Raw genomic sequence first — 13,030 nt, forward strand, 5'->3', positions numbered from 1 at the left:
TGTAGACCTTGGGCAGGGTTGGTCTCTGTCGCGCTTTGTTTATGAAGCCGGGCAACTTGGGCGCAGTTTTCTTTTCTTGAAAAGTATGATTTGATTTGTTTTTTGTAGACGAAGTTCGCCATCTGCAATTTAATGACATTGTGATGATCTCCTCTCATTGTAATACTTGGAATACCGGGTAGTTCTACATGGTAATATAGTGTATGATATTTTTGGCCTCGAGGCGGAAGCGCGGGGGTAACGTGAGAGATACTTCTGGACTGCGCACCTCCGCCCTGGAACTTTTTACAACAATCGCTTCCACCATGCAACGCATTATAGCCCAATCAATTCGCTCCTCTTGTCCTCGTCTTGTGGAACACCCTCAAACGACTCGATCTTTATGTCTTCTACCCCGAGCCCAGCGCGCCGTTCCTCTGAACCGGCGTGAGTTTGCCAACTCGCCTGCCTTGTACAAGAAAAAGGACAAGGCCAAGAAAGCTTCCGCTTCCGCTTCCGCTTCTGAGCCAGAGGAAAGCTCCAGTGCTCCTTCTGAAGATCCCTTTGATCTTTCCCAATTGCACAATGGCATCTCCACGGCTGTTGCTCGGCTAAAAGATGATCTGTCCAAGCTTCGCGCAGGAGGGCGGTTCAATACCGCAGTCCTAGAGAGTTTGAGGGTCCATCTGAGCAAAGACAGCAAAGATTCGGTCAAATTGGGAGATCTGGCGCAGGTTGTGCCGAAGGGTGGACGCATGATTACTCTTTTGGCAGCCGAGGAGGATGTAAGTTCATGATGCCTTGTTAGGGCGTGAGCCTGCTATTGCTGTCCCAACGAGCCAACTCTAATACATTTCGAGCAGCACTTGAAACCTCTTACTTCAGCGATCGTCTCCTCAAACCTCTCCTTGACCCCTCAGCCCGATCCTCACAACGCCCTCCAGCTCAACATTCCTATTCCGCCACCTACAAAAGAATCTCGGGACAAGAACGTTCAAGCCGCCAAGCAAGCATTCGAAAAGGCTGCCGGTTTAGTACGTGACTCTAGAGGTGCCATGCATAAACGTCTTCAGGATATGCAGAAGAAGAAATTAGCTCGGCCAGATGACGTGCGCAAAGCTCACGATCAGATGGAGAAGATTACAGACCAGGGTCAAAAGGAGGCGAAGGATGCATTCGAAGGTGCCAAGAAGACATTGGAACAGGCCTAAGCCAGGAAAATAATGAGAATCATAACATATGGCATGGCAATGGCCGATTGTAAAAAAGACTTTGTAAATCTAGGTACAGACAGAGGCATAATTGGGGAAGATATGGGGAGGATATGGGAAGAACAGAGGAAAACCCGATCAACGAAATAAATATAATACAAATCACTTCTAGCACTTAGTTCACATATCCTCAGACACTCTTGGTCTTGCGGCCAGCAGAAACAAGAGATTCAATTTTGGCCATGAACTGCGAGGTCTTCCCGGTTGTCTGGTAGGTCCCGTTGTTCCGGAGGTTCTTCAACACCTCTCTCAATACGGCATGCCCATCTTTCCCGACTTCAGACGTGGGGTAGTTTCCCTGAACGAACGTTTCCATGAGAGACTTGGTGCTTTCCGCGTCGATGGGACTAAACTCGACATTCCGTGGCTCCACAAGGTCACCCTTGCGCTGTGAAATTCGATCGGCACGAAGCTGAGCCAATCGCTTGGTCTCTTCCAAAGCCTCCGCCTTCTCGTTCTCATTGTTGAAAAGAACGCTCTGGCCCTTCCACAGGCGCCTTCCAAGCTCATAGGGCGGGATATAGCCGTTGGCAATGCGGCCGCCCAGGCTGGAAAGCTTTTCGTAGACGGCAGCCGAGCGCGAGTTCACGTCTGTAGGAATTGAAGGCCATGTCTCTTTCAAAGTAGAGTAGCTGATCTCCTGAGGCTCATAACGAATAGGCGTTGGCCTGGATTTGATGATTTGCTCTTGAAGAATTTGATCAATAGCCGCCGCTTCGCTATCTTCGCCGTCGTCATTCTCAGGGGTTTTTGCGTTCCTGCGCGGCCCATTTCGGTTACCCTTGGCGCCTTTGGCGAAGGGTTTAGGTTTGCGATTTTGAGGTTGATTGCCGCCTCGAATGTCGCGTGATCTCGGGCTGCGGATAATCTTAGGTTGCTCTCCACCGCTAGCTCGTGCGGCTGCAAAAGATCTAGCGTCAATCACTCGAGGAGGACGAGTTTGATACTGGTTGGTGCGAGCTGGCGGGCCATTGGGATTGCGAGGCCGGTAGGAAAGCGTGGCCGATGAAGAGCGGGGATTGGGTTTACGGTTGTCTAATGGGCTTATGTTAGAATTCAAATTCCAGATGGCCGAAATAGTTGCGCTACTGCATTTATTTTGCCCAGTGCGGCTTCCCTTGGATGTACCTACCGGATGGCTGGGCTCGATTTTCGGCGGCCACTGTACGAGTACAGGAGAACTGGCGAGCAGGTGTAGAAAGACCGAGTTTTGTCCGTTCACAGTGCAGCGAGATCTGCCTCAGCTGTGGCCGAAACATGTTGTATTCTGAATGAACTAGGTCGTGTCCCTAGAACGTTTTGGTAAAGAGACGCGGAAAGATTGAACGAATAATTGCAGTCACGTGAGGCACCGCCTTCCTGCCCGCTCCAAGTAAACGCAGCCAAGTCTTCCTTTGGTTCATTGCAATACCTTTCGACTGTCAAAATGCTTCGTCGAAAGCCAACGGCTATTGCTATTACTTCTGAGGACATTGCTGCCTTTGAAGAAGCTAGACTTCGCAAACTGTCTGAAGAAAACAAACACCCAGAACAGCACGCAAAGGCAACCTCCAATGTCAACATCGACCCCAGTGATGAGCTGAAACCACTTCCAGGTGACAAGGCTAGGATTGTCCGAACCCGTGAAGAAAGAATAGGCATTAGTCGACGTGGTTGACTGTCTACACCACGATCTCGAACCCCTAGACCACCATTGCATGTTGGAAGGACTTGTTCCACACCATGACATTTGGATATGAGGTACATAACCCAATTTTGATATGCTTGCATGTATTTCTTGCCCTTTGAAACATTGAATTCTCTTTTCGTCACATCATTCACCATTAACAAGAAACAAATAGTGCAGGATCTTTGGCGTTGAGGATATGACAGTCTCATACATAACACACCCACCATCTTGCTTGTATGAAAGCGTATGACAGAGAGTGATCGAGCAGTCATAGAGCGTGGTTTTTTTTTTTTGAGCATCAGATCACGGCATTCCTCTGATATATCAATCTAAATATGCCAACATATCTCACCATTTCCCCTATGGTTACCTATTGGCTAGGACGTTGGTTTAACCCCAGAGAAGCGGAATGGTACATTGGAATATCTTGTTAATAAAACAACACAATGCATACTACTTTGTTCATCCAGATCACCTCCATCGGGCATCTTGGAAAGGACCAATCCTTTAAGTGACCTCTCTCTTTTGGCCTATTTCGAGATATGTTTGTTCTGATCAGAGGCTTTAGCTTGAAAATAGACACAAAGCATCAAAAATATTGACGAGCGAGGATGACCCGAGAATCCATCTCGTATAGAACAAGAGTATTTCACCACTCCTCCGCCCAATCTGAATAGTGTCTTTTCCACGGGTATCAATTATTTTCTAAATGTAGTCTACTAAATAGACCAATTCATGTAAGCTGATGATGTATAGCAGGGTTCAGGCATCAACTACTATCCTAGCCGGTGAGATATCATGATGGTTGGACGTGTCTACCTCAAACTTTTCCTCATTGAGCCATGCTTATGTCCCTTGGCGGTTGTGACGTGATAAAGAAAAACAGAGCAAGATCGCACAAAAAAGAAAAAAAGAAAATAGGGATATAGAGTGATAATAGCAATGGTTGCCTGGGATACTTAAACAAGAACCCGCAGGCCGTAAAATCTGGCGACTGAATTGGAGAAAAACAAGGTCGTAGATGATTTGGGTATATGTGCGTCTCATCCTCTTTGGCGCTTGGACATATTGTCGGAGGTAACATCAACTGGGTAATTCCACCGGCGTTTCAGCCCTTGTGGATCATACACACTAGCAACACTTTGTTGCCAGTCTCGCGCTGAAAACACAACAGGGGGTACCTGGAACTGAGGAGGCGAGAGAGACTGGGTAGACGTGACAGAGGGCACTTTGTTAGGTGTCTCGTACTGGATGGGGTATTGGGAGTTCATAACATTTTGTACACCTGGCACTGAATTGTTTATAGCCATTGGCGGGGAGTTTGCGCTGACGGTAGAGGGGTTCACGGAGAAGGCCATATCCCATTGACTAGAGCGAAGGATCAGTAAGAGACCAAGCAGAAGGTGAATCATTTACGTACGTGATAATTCGGGTCGGATCCCAGTGGTCTTCATCGACCGACGGGGCATCTAGAGGATGAGTTGTTTGAGGCTGATGGGCAACCATTCCGAGGGATTGTATCTGAGAAGATGTGTCGGACTTCGAGTCTTCAGCATCAGTCGAGATCGGAGGGGTTACCGGAAGCGGATTGTAACGCACTCTAGATTGGAGTTGACTCAAGTGCGGATGATAGTGTGCATCCATAGGTGGACTGGGATGGTAGGGTTCCGAAGGACTCCCGTATGGGAAACTGGGCTTCAACTCGAAAGGACGATGCATGTCGGCGGAGAAAGCCAGCCTCAATGAATCGATTTGAGCTTGAATCTCAGGCATGGGCCAGGCTGTGGAGCACGTCTCTAGAATTCTCATATGACGGGTGAAGAATTCACGGGCATCTGAATTGAACTCAGGGTCGGGGGAGGTAATTGCAACCTGCTCGCATTAGAATGGGTTTGCTATGAAAAAAAGAAGAAAGTCCCATAAATTGTTGAATGCTTACCAGGTGCAGCATCGTACAAGTCAGGATACAATATATGGCAAAATTGATGCCTCTTTGCATGTAAAGTAGGCCAGATAGCCCGAATCTTTGCAAGATAGCTTCTTGTAGTCGACAGAGGCTTTTTGCCGAGGAGTAGCATAGTGACATATGAGTCTTCCATTCACCACCGGCCGCAAAAGATTGAGAAGCGAAGAGTTGAGGGCGATGTAACATAATAATGGCGAGATGGCAATGGGAATGCATATTGCCCACAAAATGGGATGGAAGCCACGGTGGGGAGCCATCGGCAGGATAATTGACCTGCAGGTCTGGAGGAAGGTTACGAAGCCATTCTGCGAAAAGCGGGTTGATTTGTACGAATCGGGCATCTGCGCCCCAGTCCTTTTGCTTCTTAACTTTGTGATAGATATCTGTAATGATGCGGATGTGATGTGCGTTGCGAACGAAATAGGCGTATTGTCTTGAGCGGTCGATCTCATAATGATCGAGACCTCTGATGTCTAGCGTCGGACGCATGTCCACCGTCTCAGGATCAACACCGTAATCCGAACGGCCTACTTTGATCAGAAGCTGGTTGATTTAATAAAGGATGCGACGGAGTAGACTTACCTTGGGGCCCACCGATCATCACCTCAACCACCAAAAGAGCCTGCCACACTCTGGTGTGCACCAAGCATTCGATTGGTCCGAGTTCACAGGGCTTGCCATCGGCGTGATTGCTGTAATGTTCATGAATGTCCAAATCTTTCGCCATTGAGACAATCGTCTTAACAGTCTGCCAGGATCGATAATAGTATCCTTTCTTCGGCAAAGATTCCCTTGCTTTTAGTAGCAGAATTAATGCTTGGATAGTACTCAGACGTGGTACATCCATGAAGCTAGTCTCGTGTCCTATGAAACGTCAGTCTTTTGAAGATGGCTGGACGAATATCAAGTATCGACTCACGGTTAGCCAAAGCAAGCCACTGAGCGCCTTCTGCAGGTTCATCAGATAAACGGCCCGCGCAGGCAAAAAGGGCCTCGAGAAGGAGAGGAGAGATAGAATGGCGATCATGCTGCCATTGATAGTACAGATGGGCACGAGATACGACAGGAACATAGGGATGTATTTCATCAAAGTAGATCTTGAAATAAGCCATAACGTCGTCTTCGGCAGGCATGAGCTCAGGGGGGATTCGAATCGTCACGCCCGATCCCGTTCTGAGAGGTGGAAATTGCTCTTCAACGTCGTCTTGGACAGGGGCGTCGGGCTCAATTCGATCGGTGCGTTGCCTTCTAATGTATGGGGCTATCGAAGGTAGAGTGTTAGCGGGGAAATCCGTAGAACGGGTAATGATGCCATACCAATCCCACTCTCGTCAATCTTCAACTCCCCAAGTACATCACTGAGGTTTTCTGCAGTTGACTGATCGTTATCAATATACACATTCCGATCCGATGGACCCATGGACGAAGTTTGCGGCCCCGGAAACATTTGAGACTGTTGGAAAGTCTGGTGTGACATTGTCATTTGTGGTGACTGAAGATCGTTGTAGATGTTGGGTTGAGCCTGAGGAGGGACGAATTGGGAATACATGCTCATGTGATCATATGAGGGGATAGTATTCATGGTTGGTTGACTGTTGTCCTTGAAGACCGGAGCTGCTGGAAATGTATGAGAACCCTCGGCTGCGGCGGAGGGGCCTCCGGTCTCTAGAGTCGACTCGCCCTGGCCATCAGGGAGAAAGTCCCCATCTTGCCCGATGGTCGGAGGGACACAGACTAGCTTTAGACGAGTGCATGCAGAACAAGGCCATGTATTTGTCGTAGCCGCATCACATTTGATTTTCCTTTTCCGGCAACCGTTACAGGCTCGCATCACTAAACGTCAGGCTTGTCAGTATGTTTTTGTTGACTTGCGATGGACACTTTTCCTACCCTTCAGCCTCTTATGTCGGTTATGCTCATCAACGAACACATAGTCTACACCGATGAATGGTTAGTTGTCAATGAAATGTGTAAGGGATAGATGGTGCTTGAGGGTCATACTTTTCTGGCCTTCTCTCGGGGGGCCCGTTGGGGGCGCAAATGAATAACCTTGCATGCTTGCCCGTTTGATAACAAGTGTCGGGTTTGTAAAATGGCGTAGACTGTGATGATAGAGGCAACTCAAGTTGGTATTGGGACTATCAGGGTATCAAGAAAGGAAAACAAAAACTGTGCTGGGAGGCCTATCCACAAGGACCTGCCTCGGGAAATTGAAGGAGTGAGAGAAGGTGGAGGTCGAACCTCGCTCTGCGAGATGGATCGAACTGCACCAAGAGACGATAAGGCAGGATGGTGGAATCTGTGGGAGTAGTCGAGGCGCAAGCGGATTAATCGGGGCAGACAACGGCTATGGTTGCAACAAATTCTAGAGACGTTGCTCAATGACAGATTTCAGGTTGTCCCAATGTTGCGACCAACTTGCTGAGGCTTCGCGGGAAATTGACCGGCAGCAGTCGCCAAAGTCCCGAGACGTGCAAGTGTCCTGCGAGGCTGTTATGGGTTGGGAGATTTGCGCTCTCGTATATCAAGCGCGTGGGGCTAGACACGGAAACAAGATCAGGCCGTCTTTGGTCTCGAATGTATGTAATGAACAAATAGTCGAATGCTGTCATAAGTACCGGGCAGATTAGCGTCGGTTCCCACACATATGATCCAGATCAAATAAAATCACACAGAAAAACATTGAGAGTACCCCCGAGGCAGCTGCTTACGATTCAGGTAAATAGAAGGGTTTCGGGTGCATATCCATCGATGTCAATGTCGCAAAGTACTCCGCATTCGAATCAACGAGCCTGGCGCATTGCATCTCAGTAGGGAAGAAGCGGAAGAAGCGCAGAGCATTAGGAAGAGCAGCAACGCAGGTTCACAGGTGGAGGCATAGAGACATTGGCGAATAGGCTGTAGTAGTTCAAGAATCCCCGGGGAGAAAAAAGAAAAGGGGAAAATTCGAGCTTGTTGTGAGAGAGGGAGGGAGGGAGAGAGAAGGTCAGAAGCTGAGGGGTGGGAGGTACCGCGGGTGCCAAGTGTGGAAGAGGATCCAATAGCGCCCGCCGCTGTGGATTTAGGGTGGAGGGGCGATCCGGACTGGTGATTTTCTATATTTTCTGTTTATGAGGTAGCTTATGGAGATCTAGGGCTGGATTTATTCTGGCAGAGACATCGAGGAATTATTCCAGTGGATTGTCGCGTATAACATACTACGTACACCTATATAAGGTAGGGTTATATAGCGGTTGATGAATCAGGGATGAGGGAGTCTCCACTTAGGAGCGATACTGTTACCTTAGTGAATCAGTAGTAAGTTTTATGCTAGTTGACTACTATTACAATAATTATCATTATGTACGTGGTTATATAGAGTGCCGGGTATACGGAGTACCTAGTACCTAGTACCTAGGTACATATGTACACCTGTAACATATGTACCTATAACTATATGTAGTGATTCAATTAGGGAAAAAGCAATCCAAGAATAAACACAAGTGAATCTTTCTGAAACAGCCCCAATTATTCGGGAAAAAGACACGTTCTGTGAAACTCGAGAATCAGCCAAAACTGCCGTGACTTCGGACACATAATGAGTTTAAAGCCAAACTCGGCCTGTCGATCAGCCGCGGGGATTGTCAGGTTACATACGGACGGAGTAACTTTAGCCCTATTCTGAGGGATAGAGTGGGATTACTAATGATGCATTAAGATTACTAATGATATACTAATCCAGACAATATAACGGAGGAGTTAAGTAGGTTTATCATGGATATTCCAATTAGAACTCTGGCAAATTAGATATGCTGCTCATCAAATCCCTCAAAATATAGAATCCCTTTTCACAGACTGTCCCCAGGTACTCCATACTCCATACGCCGTACGCGGAGTCATCCAGTACTCGCACGTGGACAGGATAAGCTGATAAACGTTATCGCCGCAATTTTTACCCTCAACACACTACCTCTACTCGACCATAGACCACATTACCCCTACCCCTCGTTCATCATGGCGGAAATGCAAAATTCAAACCCCACGATCCTCAATGCCGCTGATCTCCCCACGCGGTTGCGACCCACCACCACTCGAAAGTCCGAATATGGTGGTATCTTTACATCGGCCCTGCCCCTCGCCCCAGTAGACTTCGAGAGTCCTCCGTCATCGGACTCGGAGGATGACAACCTACTAGAGGAGCCTATTGATGAACAGGAAATATATGGTAAGCCTCTCTCTCACATATCTCTCCCAGGAAAAGAAAAAGCCCATATGTCCGAGATGATTGGCCTAGCTCAAGTCCACTAAAACCGTCAGACCTCATCTCGTCAATCTCCGATCCGGAACACCCCATCTCACTCGGTGAATTAGCCGTGGTCTCTCTCCCAGATATCATGATCAAGCCAACCCTCCCTGACGTCCCTGATTCGCCTCTTCAAACTGTCACCGTGCTGATCACGCCCACAATCACTCACTGCAGTCTGGCAACCGTCATCGGTCTTGGCGTCCGTGTTCGTCTGGAACAATCTCTCCCCTCCAGATTCAGGATGGATGTGCGTATTAAGGAAGGTACACATAGCACCGGGGACGAAGTTAATAAGCAGCTCGCCGATAAGGAGCGTGTTGCTGCGGCCTTGGAGAATGGTGCGTTGATGGGGGTCATTGCCAAAATGATGGAGACCTGCCACTGAAATTTCAAATACCCTTTGTATACTATAAGCCGGGTCCTCGAGGTAACGAGCTATCACTGGCAGATAGACCAGGCCCTCTTGTGTGACGACCGCCTACGATGAATGACTCTTCCGGATTTTTAAATGACTTGCATTGGAATGAGTATTAGAAGTACATATGAACTTTGATACCACCATAAGATTGATCAAACCGGATCAAAGGACTCCTCCTGTAGCCAACCCTATTTCGAGTAGTGAAATTTTTTGAGGTCATGAGTCTAGCACGCCACTTTCCTTCAAACCCTTCCAAAGCTCCGGCTCCAAAAACTTACTCACAGTAACATCCTCGGCCAGGCCCTTGCGTCTCCGTGTTTTCAAGACAAAGTCACGCGCAGTAGCCATGGCAGGAGCCATCTCCAAGGGCTTGAGCTTGATATCACGGTCCAGTGGATCACCAGGAACCACACTCCACTTATCGAAGACAAGGTTTACCATAGCCTGACCTTGTGTGTGAATTCGAAGATCGGTCTCAAATCCAAACGAGTCAATCACTGGGATCAAACCGCGTACGGAGTAAAGAGGAGTTCCCGCAATGGGACCATCCGACAGGACGTGACCTCTTCGGCGCGACAAGACTGTGTACACCGAAGCCACGGAGTCTGCAGGTCCTGTCATTGTGACAGAGTAGATCGGTTCCATGAGACGCGGAGATGCCATAAGGAACGACGAGTATACAGCACGACGGGCTGTAGGGATGATCTGGCCTCCACCGCGGTAGATAGCTTGATCGGCCAGGGACACGTCCGTGAGCCTAAACTTTGTGTTTCGAATGGCTGAACTTCAATTAGTCTCACATTCGTCATATGCGAATGAGAAGGGGGAAAGAAAACTTACGTTCTTCACAAAGAGGGCCTTCTCGTGTACCCCAGCTGAAGCCTTGGGTGATAGAGTCCCTGACAGTACCGAGAAGTTTCTTATCCACTTGAGAGGGTAAAGTGTCATCTTGGAGTATGTTGGGACCCATTTCATCCGGTCCAAACGCCCAGATGCTTCGCGCTGCAAGCTTATCCCAATCGTAATTTTCCTCAAAGTATCGAGCAACCTTCCGAATAGGGTCCTTGATACTGACTTTACCACTTTCAATATCCTCTGCAATCCCATCATCCAAAGGCTCCGCAATCATCGTGATTTTATTTTTCTTATTCGGAGTGATTGAGTAACACATGATGGCAGAGGTTTCCACCACAGTCTCACAGAAACGTGTAACGGGGTCGGAGACCTTGATCTCCATCTCCGAGTATAGTTTCCGGAGGTCATGGAGCACACAGTCCATGTAAAGCTCGCCGGTTCCTAGAACCACATGCTCGCCAGACTCCTCAACTTTGGTTGAGATGAGGGGGTAGCTCTTGTTAATTTTCCGCAATCCATCCAACATTTTGGGAAGTTCGGATGGATTGACCGGCTCAACGGCGACCTTGAACACTGATTCGGTCATGTGACGAATCGGGCGGAAGATGTACACATCCTCGTCATCTTCAAGCTTAAGGGGTACCAGCGTCGCAGTCTTCACAATGGAGTTGTCGACACCACCCAAAAGAACCCAATTTCCGGCGGGGACACCGTTGGTCGGGATATTGTAACGCGTTTCCGCAATCCACGTGTCGGAGATGGTTGCTACCACCATGTCTTCTTCATCTTCTGGCGTGTAGCCCTCGCCGAGTACACGGACCTGCTGACCAGGCCGCGCTGTGCCACTCATAATTCTTCCAAAAGAGTAGAAGCTTGCGGCATCAGTACTGCTGAAGAGTTTGGTAACATGTATTACCAACGGTCCGTTTTGATCACAAGCGAGCATCGAGGCCCCAATTTTGGTATCCACGGGCCCAGTGTAGTATCGCTCCAGGAACCTTTGGGCACCTTCCACCGGGGAAGGAACGTGTTGAACAACCATGTCCACGAAGCCAGTGGCCGGCCCGAAGAAATTCTCACAGACTAGACTGAGCAGCTCCTTGGCATCAATCTTGAGCTGAGATGGCTTCAAATTGACGCCGACGCTAGCCAGAGTCTGTTTCAAATCCTCGGGACTCTCGCTAAGTGTGTGGGAGTAGAGTTTGTAGATCGGCTCCAAGACAAACTTGACGAATGACCGCTTTGCGTTCTCCTCCACTCCTTTGCGAGTGAACTTTCGGCTCTGGGGATTGTAGAAGATGTCACCCCAAAGTCGCGCGGCAAATTCTGTCGAGTCCAAGCTCGGATAACTGTCTGCGTACATCCTGGCAAATGACTGCAATGTAAAGCACCAGTTCATTGAGCTTGATGCGAATCCAACATTGCCCTTCTCGGGGCTCAGTCGGAGTCGCTCGCCTTGGCCTGGCAAAACGTTCTCAATAATCGTATTGACCTCTTCGATCACATGCTTCAATTTGAAATAGGCATCATTGGGAGGAAGTTTGAGCTCCAGAATAAGTCGATCCATCTTGTTGACTACCAAGGTCAAGGGGAGACCTTCCAATACTGCATGCTTGATAATTTGCTCAGTGTTCGCCTGGACACCCTCGACAACATCCACAACTAATACCGCACCATCAGCTAGGCGGATAGAGGCAGCCACCTCATCAACAAAATTCACATGCCCGGGGGTATCAAGGAGGTTGAGCAGGTGAGATTTGCCTTTGGTGCTTGGAAGAACGAGACTCATCGGTGCCGATTTGATTGAGAGACCGCGTTCTCTCTCTAGGAAATGAACGTCTGTGTATCGCAGTTGTTCTTCTCTCTTGCGTCCTGTGCGCTTGTCCAGCCGCTCTGTTAGGTCGTGCGTCTGTTTGACCAACATATCCATGAAAGCGGTCTTTCCATGATGCAGGTGACCGACGATTGCAACGTTTCTTATCTGTGATGGGAAACTCAAGAGATCTGACATGAACTCCCGGGAAAAGTATACAGGTGGGAGTTCGGTCTCTGCGATCGCAAATTTCTTCTGCTGGACGGGGGCAATGATGGGCTCCGACAATGGCTGAGCATCTTCCTCCTGGACCATGGTTTCAACATCCTCGCCGTAGACTTGTTGTGCGCTGGGGTAGTATTGCTTGTCTTCGTGCAAGATGACCGCATTTGAAGGACCCTCTAGACGTGAGATTAGTGAGATTGCAGGCTTTGAAGAAGACATATTGACATACCATCAACTTCCATCAACTGTAGATCATTTATCTCCTCTTCTTCTTCATCGTCAAAAGCCTCATCGAACTTAAAGGCTTGAGGTTGGACATCTTCATGGTGCTCCTCGTCCGATTCCGCATCGCCGATGTAGTTACCAAATCTAGGCACAATTAGCAAGGCTCCAGATTTAGAGAGTCAAAAGAAACATACTCATCATAGAGGTCATCCATAATGAATCGTAGAGAACGCGAGCGTGTGAGGTAAAAAAAAGAGGGACCCGTAGCTCCAGACGCGTGATGCCGGAGGATCTCAACTTTCACCTGGTCCGAGCGTCTCTTCG

At 48.5% G+C, this 13,030-nt stretch overlaps 6 protein-coding genes across 6 annotated transcripts; 3 read left to right on the forward strand and 3 right to left on the reverse strand.

Annotated features, from left to right (window-relative positions):
• Positions 1-305: 305 nt before the first annotated feature.
• Positions 306-1,190, forward strand: LCP9604111_9126 (ribosome-recycling factor; the record flags this gene model as incomplete). The annotated part of the gene is made up of 2 exons (XM_039077346.1): positions 306-764; positions 843-1,190. 2 exons carry the CDS (start codon positions 306-308, stop codon positions 1,188-1,190), a joined length of 807 nt encoding a protein of 268 aa, XP_038924843.1.
• A 190-nt stretch (positions 1,191-1,380) lies between these two features.
• Positions 1,381-2,509, reverse strand: LCP9604111_9127 (uncharacterized protein; the record flags this gene model as incomplete). The annotated part of the gene is made up of 2 exons (XM_039077347.1): positions 1,381-2,285; positions 2,383-2,509. 2 exons carry the CDS (start codon positions 2,507-2,509, stop codon positions 1,381-1,383), a joined length of 1,032 nt encoding a protein of 343 aa, XP_038924844.1.
• A 167-nt stretch (positions 2,510-2,676) lies between these two features.
• On the forward strand, positions 2,677-3,169 carry LCP9604111_9128 (CDC26 family anaphase-promoting complex subunit; the record flags this gene model as incomplete). Its single annotated transcript, XM_039077348.1, has 3 exons — positions 2,677-2,862; positions 2,937-2,990; positions 3,092-3,169. 3 exons carry the CDS (start codon positions 2,677-2,679, stop codon positions 3,167-3,169), a joined length of 318 nt encoding a protein of 105 aa, XP_038924845.1.
• Positions 3,170-3,962: 793 nt separating this feature from the next.
• Positions 3,963-6,941, reverse strand: LCP9604111_9129 (Zn(II)2Cys6 transcription factor; the record flags this gene model as incomplete). The annotated part of the gene is made up of 8 exons (XM_039077349.1): positions 3,963-4,287; positions 4,340-4,791; positions 4,859-5,412; positions 5,468-5,749; positions 5,805-6,146; positions 6,203-6,718; positions 6,776-6,820; positions 6,887-6,941. The coding sequence occupies 8 exons, from the start codon at positions 6,939-6,941 to the stop codon at positions 3,963-3,965; spliced, it is 2,571 nt and encodes an 856-aa protein (XP_038924846.1).
• A 1,937-nt stretch (positions 6,942-8,878) lies between these two features.
• Positions 8,879-9,555, forward strand: LCP9604111_9130 (iron-sulfur cluster assembly protein CIA2; the record flags this gene model as incomplete). The annotated part of the gene is made up of 2 exons (XM_039077351.1): positions 8,879-9,089; positions 9,182-9,555. 2 exons carry the CDS (start codon positions 8,879-8,881, stop codon positions 9,553-9,555), a joined length of 585 nt encoding a protein of 194 aa, XP_038924847.1.
• Positions 9,556-9,804: 249 nt separating this feature from the next.
• LCP9604111_9131 (U5 snRNP component Snu114, putative) lies at positions 9,805-12,920 on the reverse strand (the record flags this gene model as incomplete). Its single annotated transcript, XM_039077352.1, has 4 exons — positions 9,805-10,367; positions 10,429-12,657; positions 12,711-12,850; positions 12,901-12,920. The coding sequence occupies 4 exons, from the start codon at positions 12,918-12,920 to the stop codon at positions 9,805-9,807; spliced, it is 2,952 nt and encodes a 983-aa protein (XP_038924848.1).
• Between the last annotated feature and the right edge of the window lie 110 nt (positions 12,921-13,030).

The sequence above is a fragment of the Penicillium roqueforti genome (assembly GCF_015533775.1).
Source record: "Penicillium roqueforti strain LCP96 04111 chromosome Unknown scaffold_42, whole genome shotgun sequence".
Taxonomy (NCBI): Eukaryota; Fungi; Ascomycota; class Eurotiomycetes; order Eurotiales; family Aspergillaceae; genus Penicillium; species Penicillium roqueforti.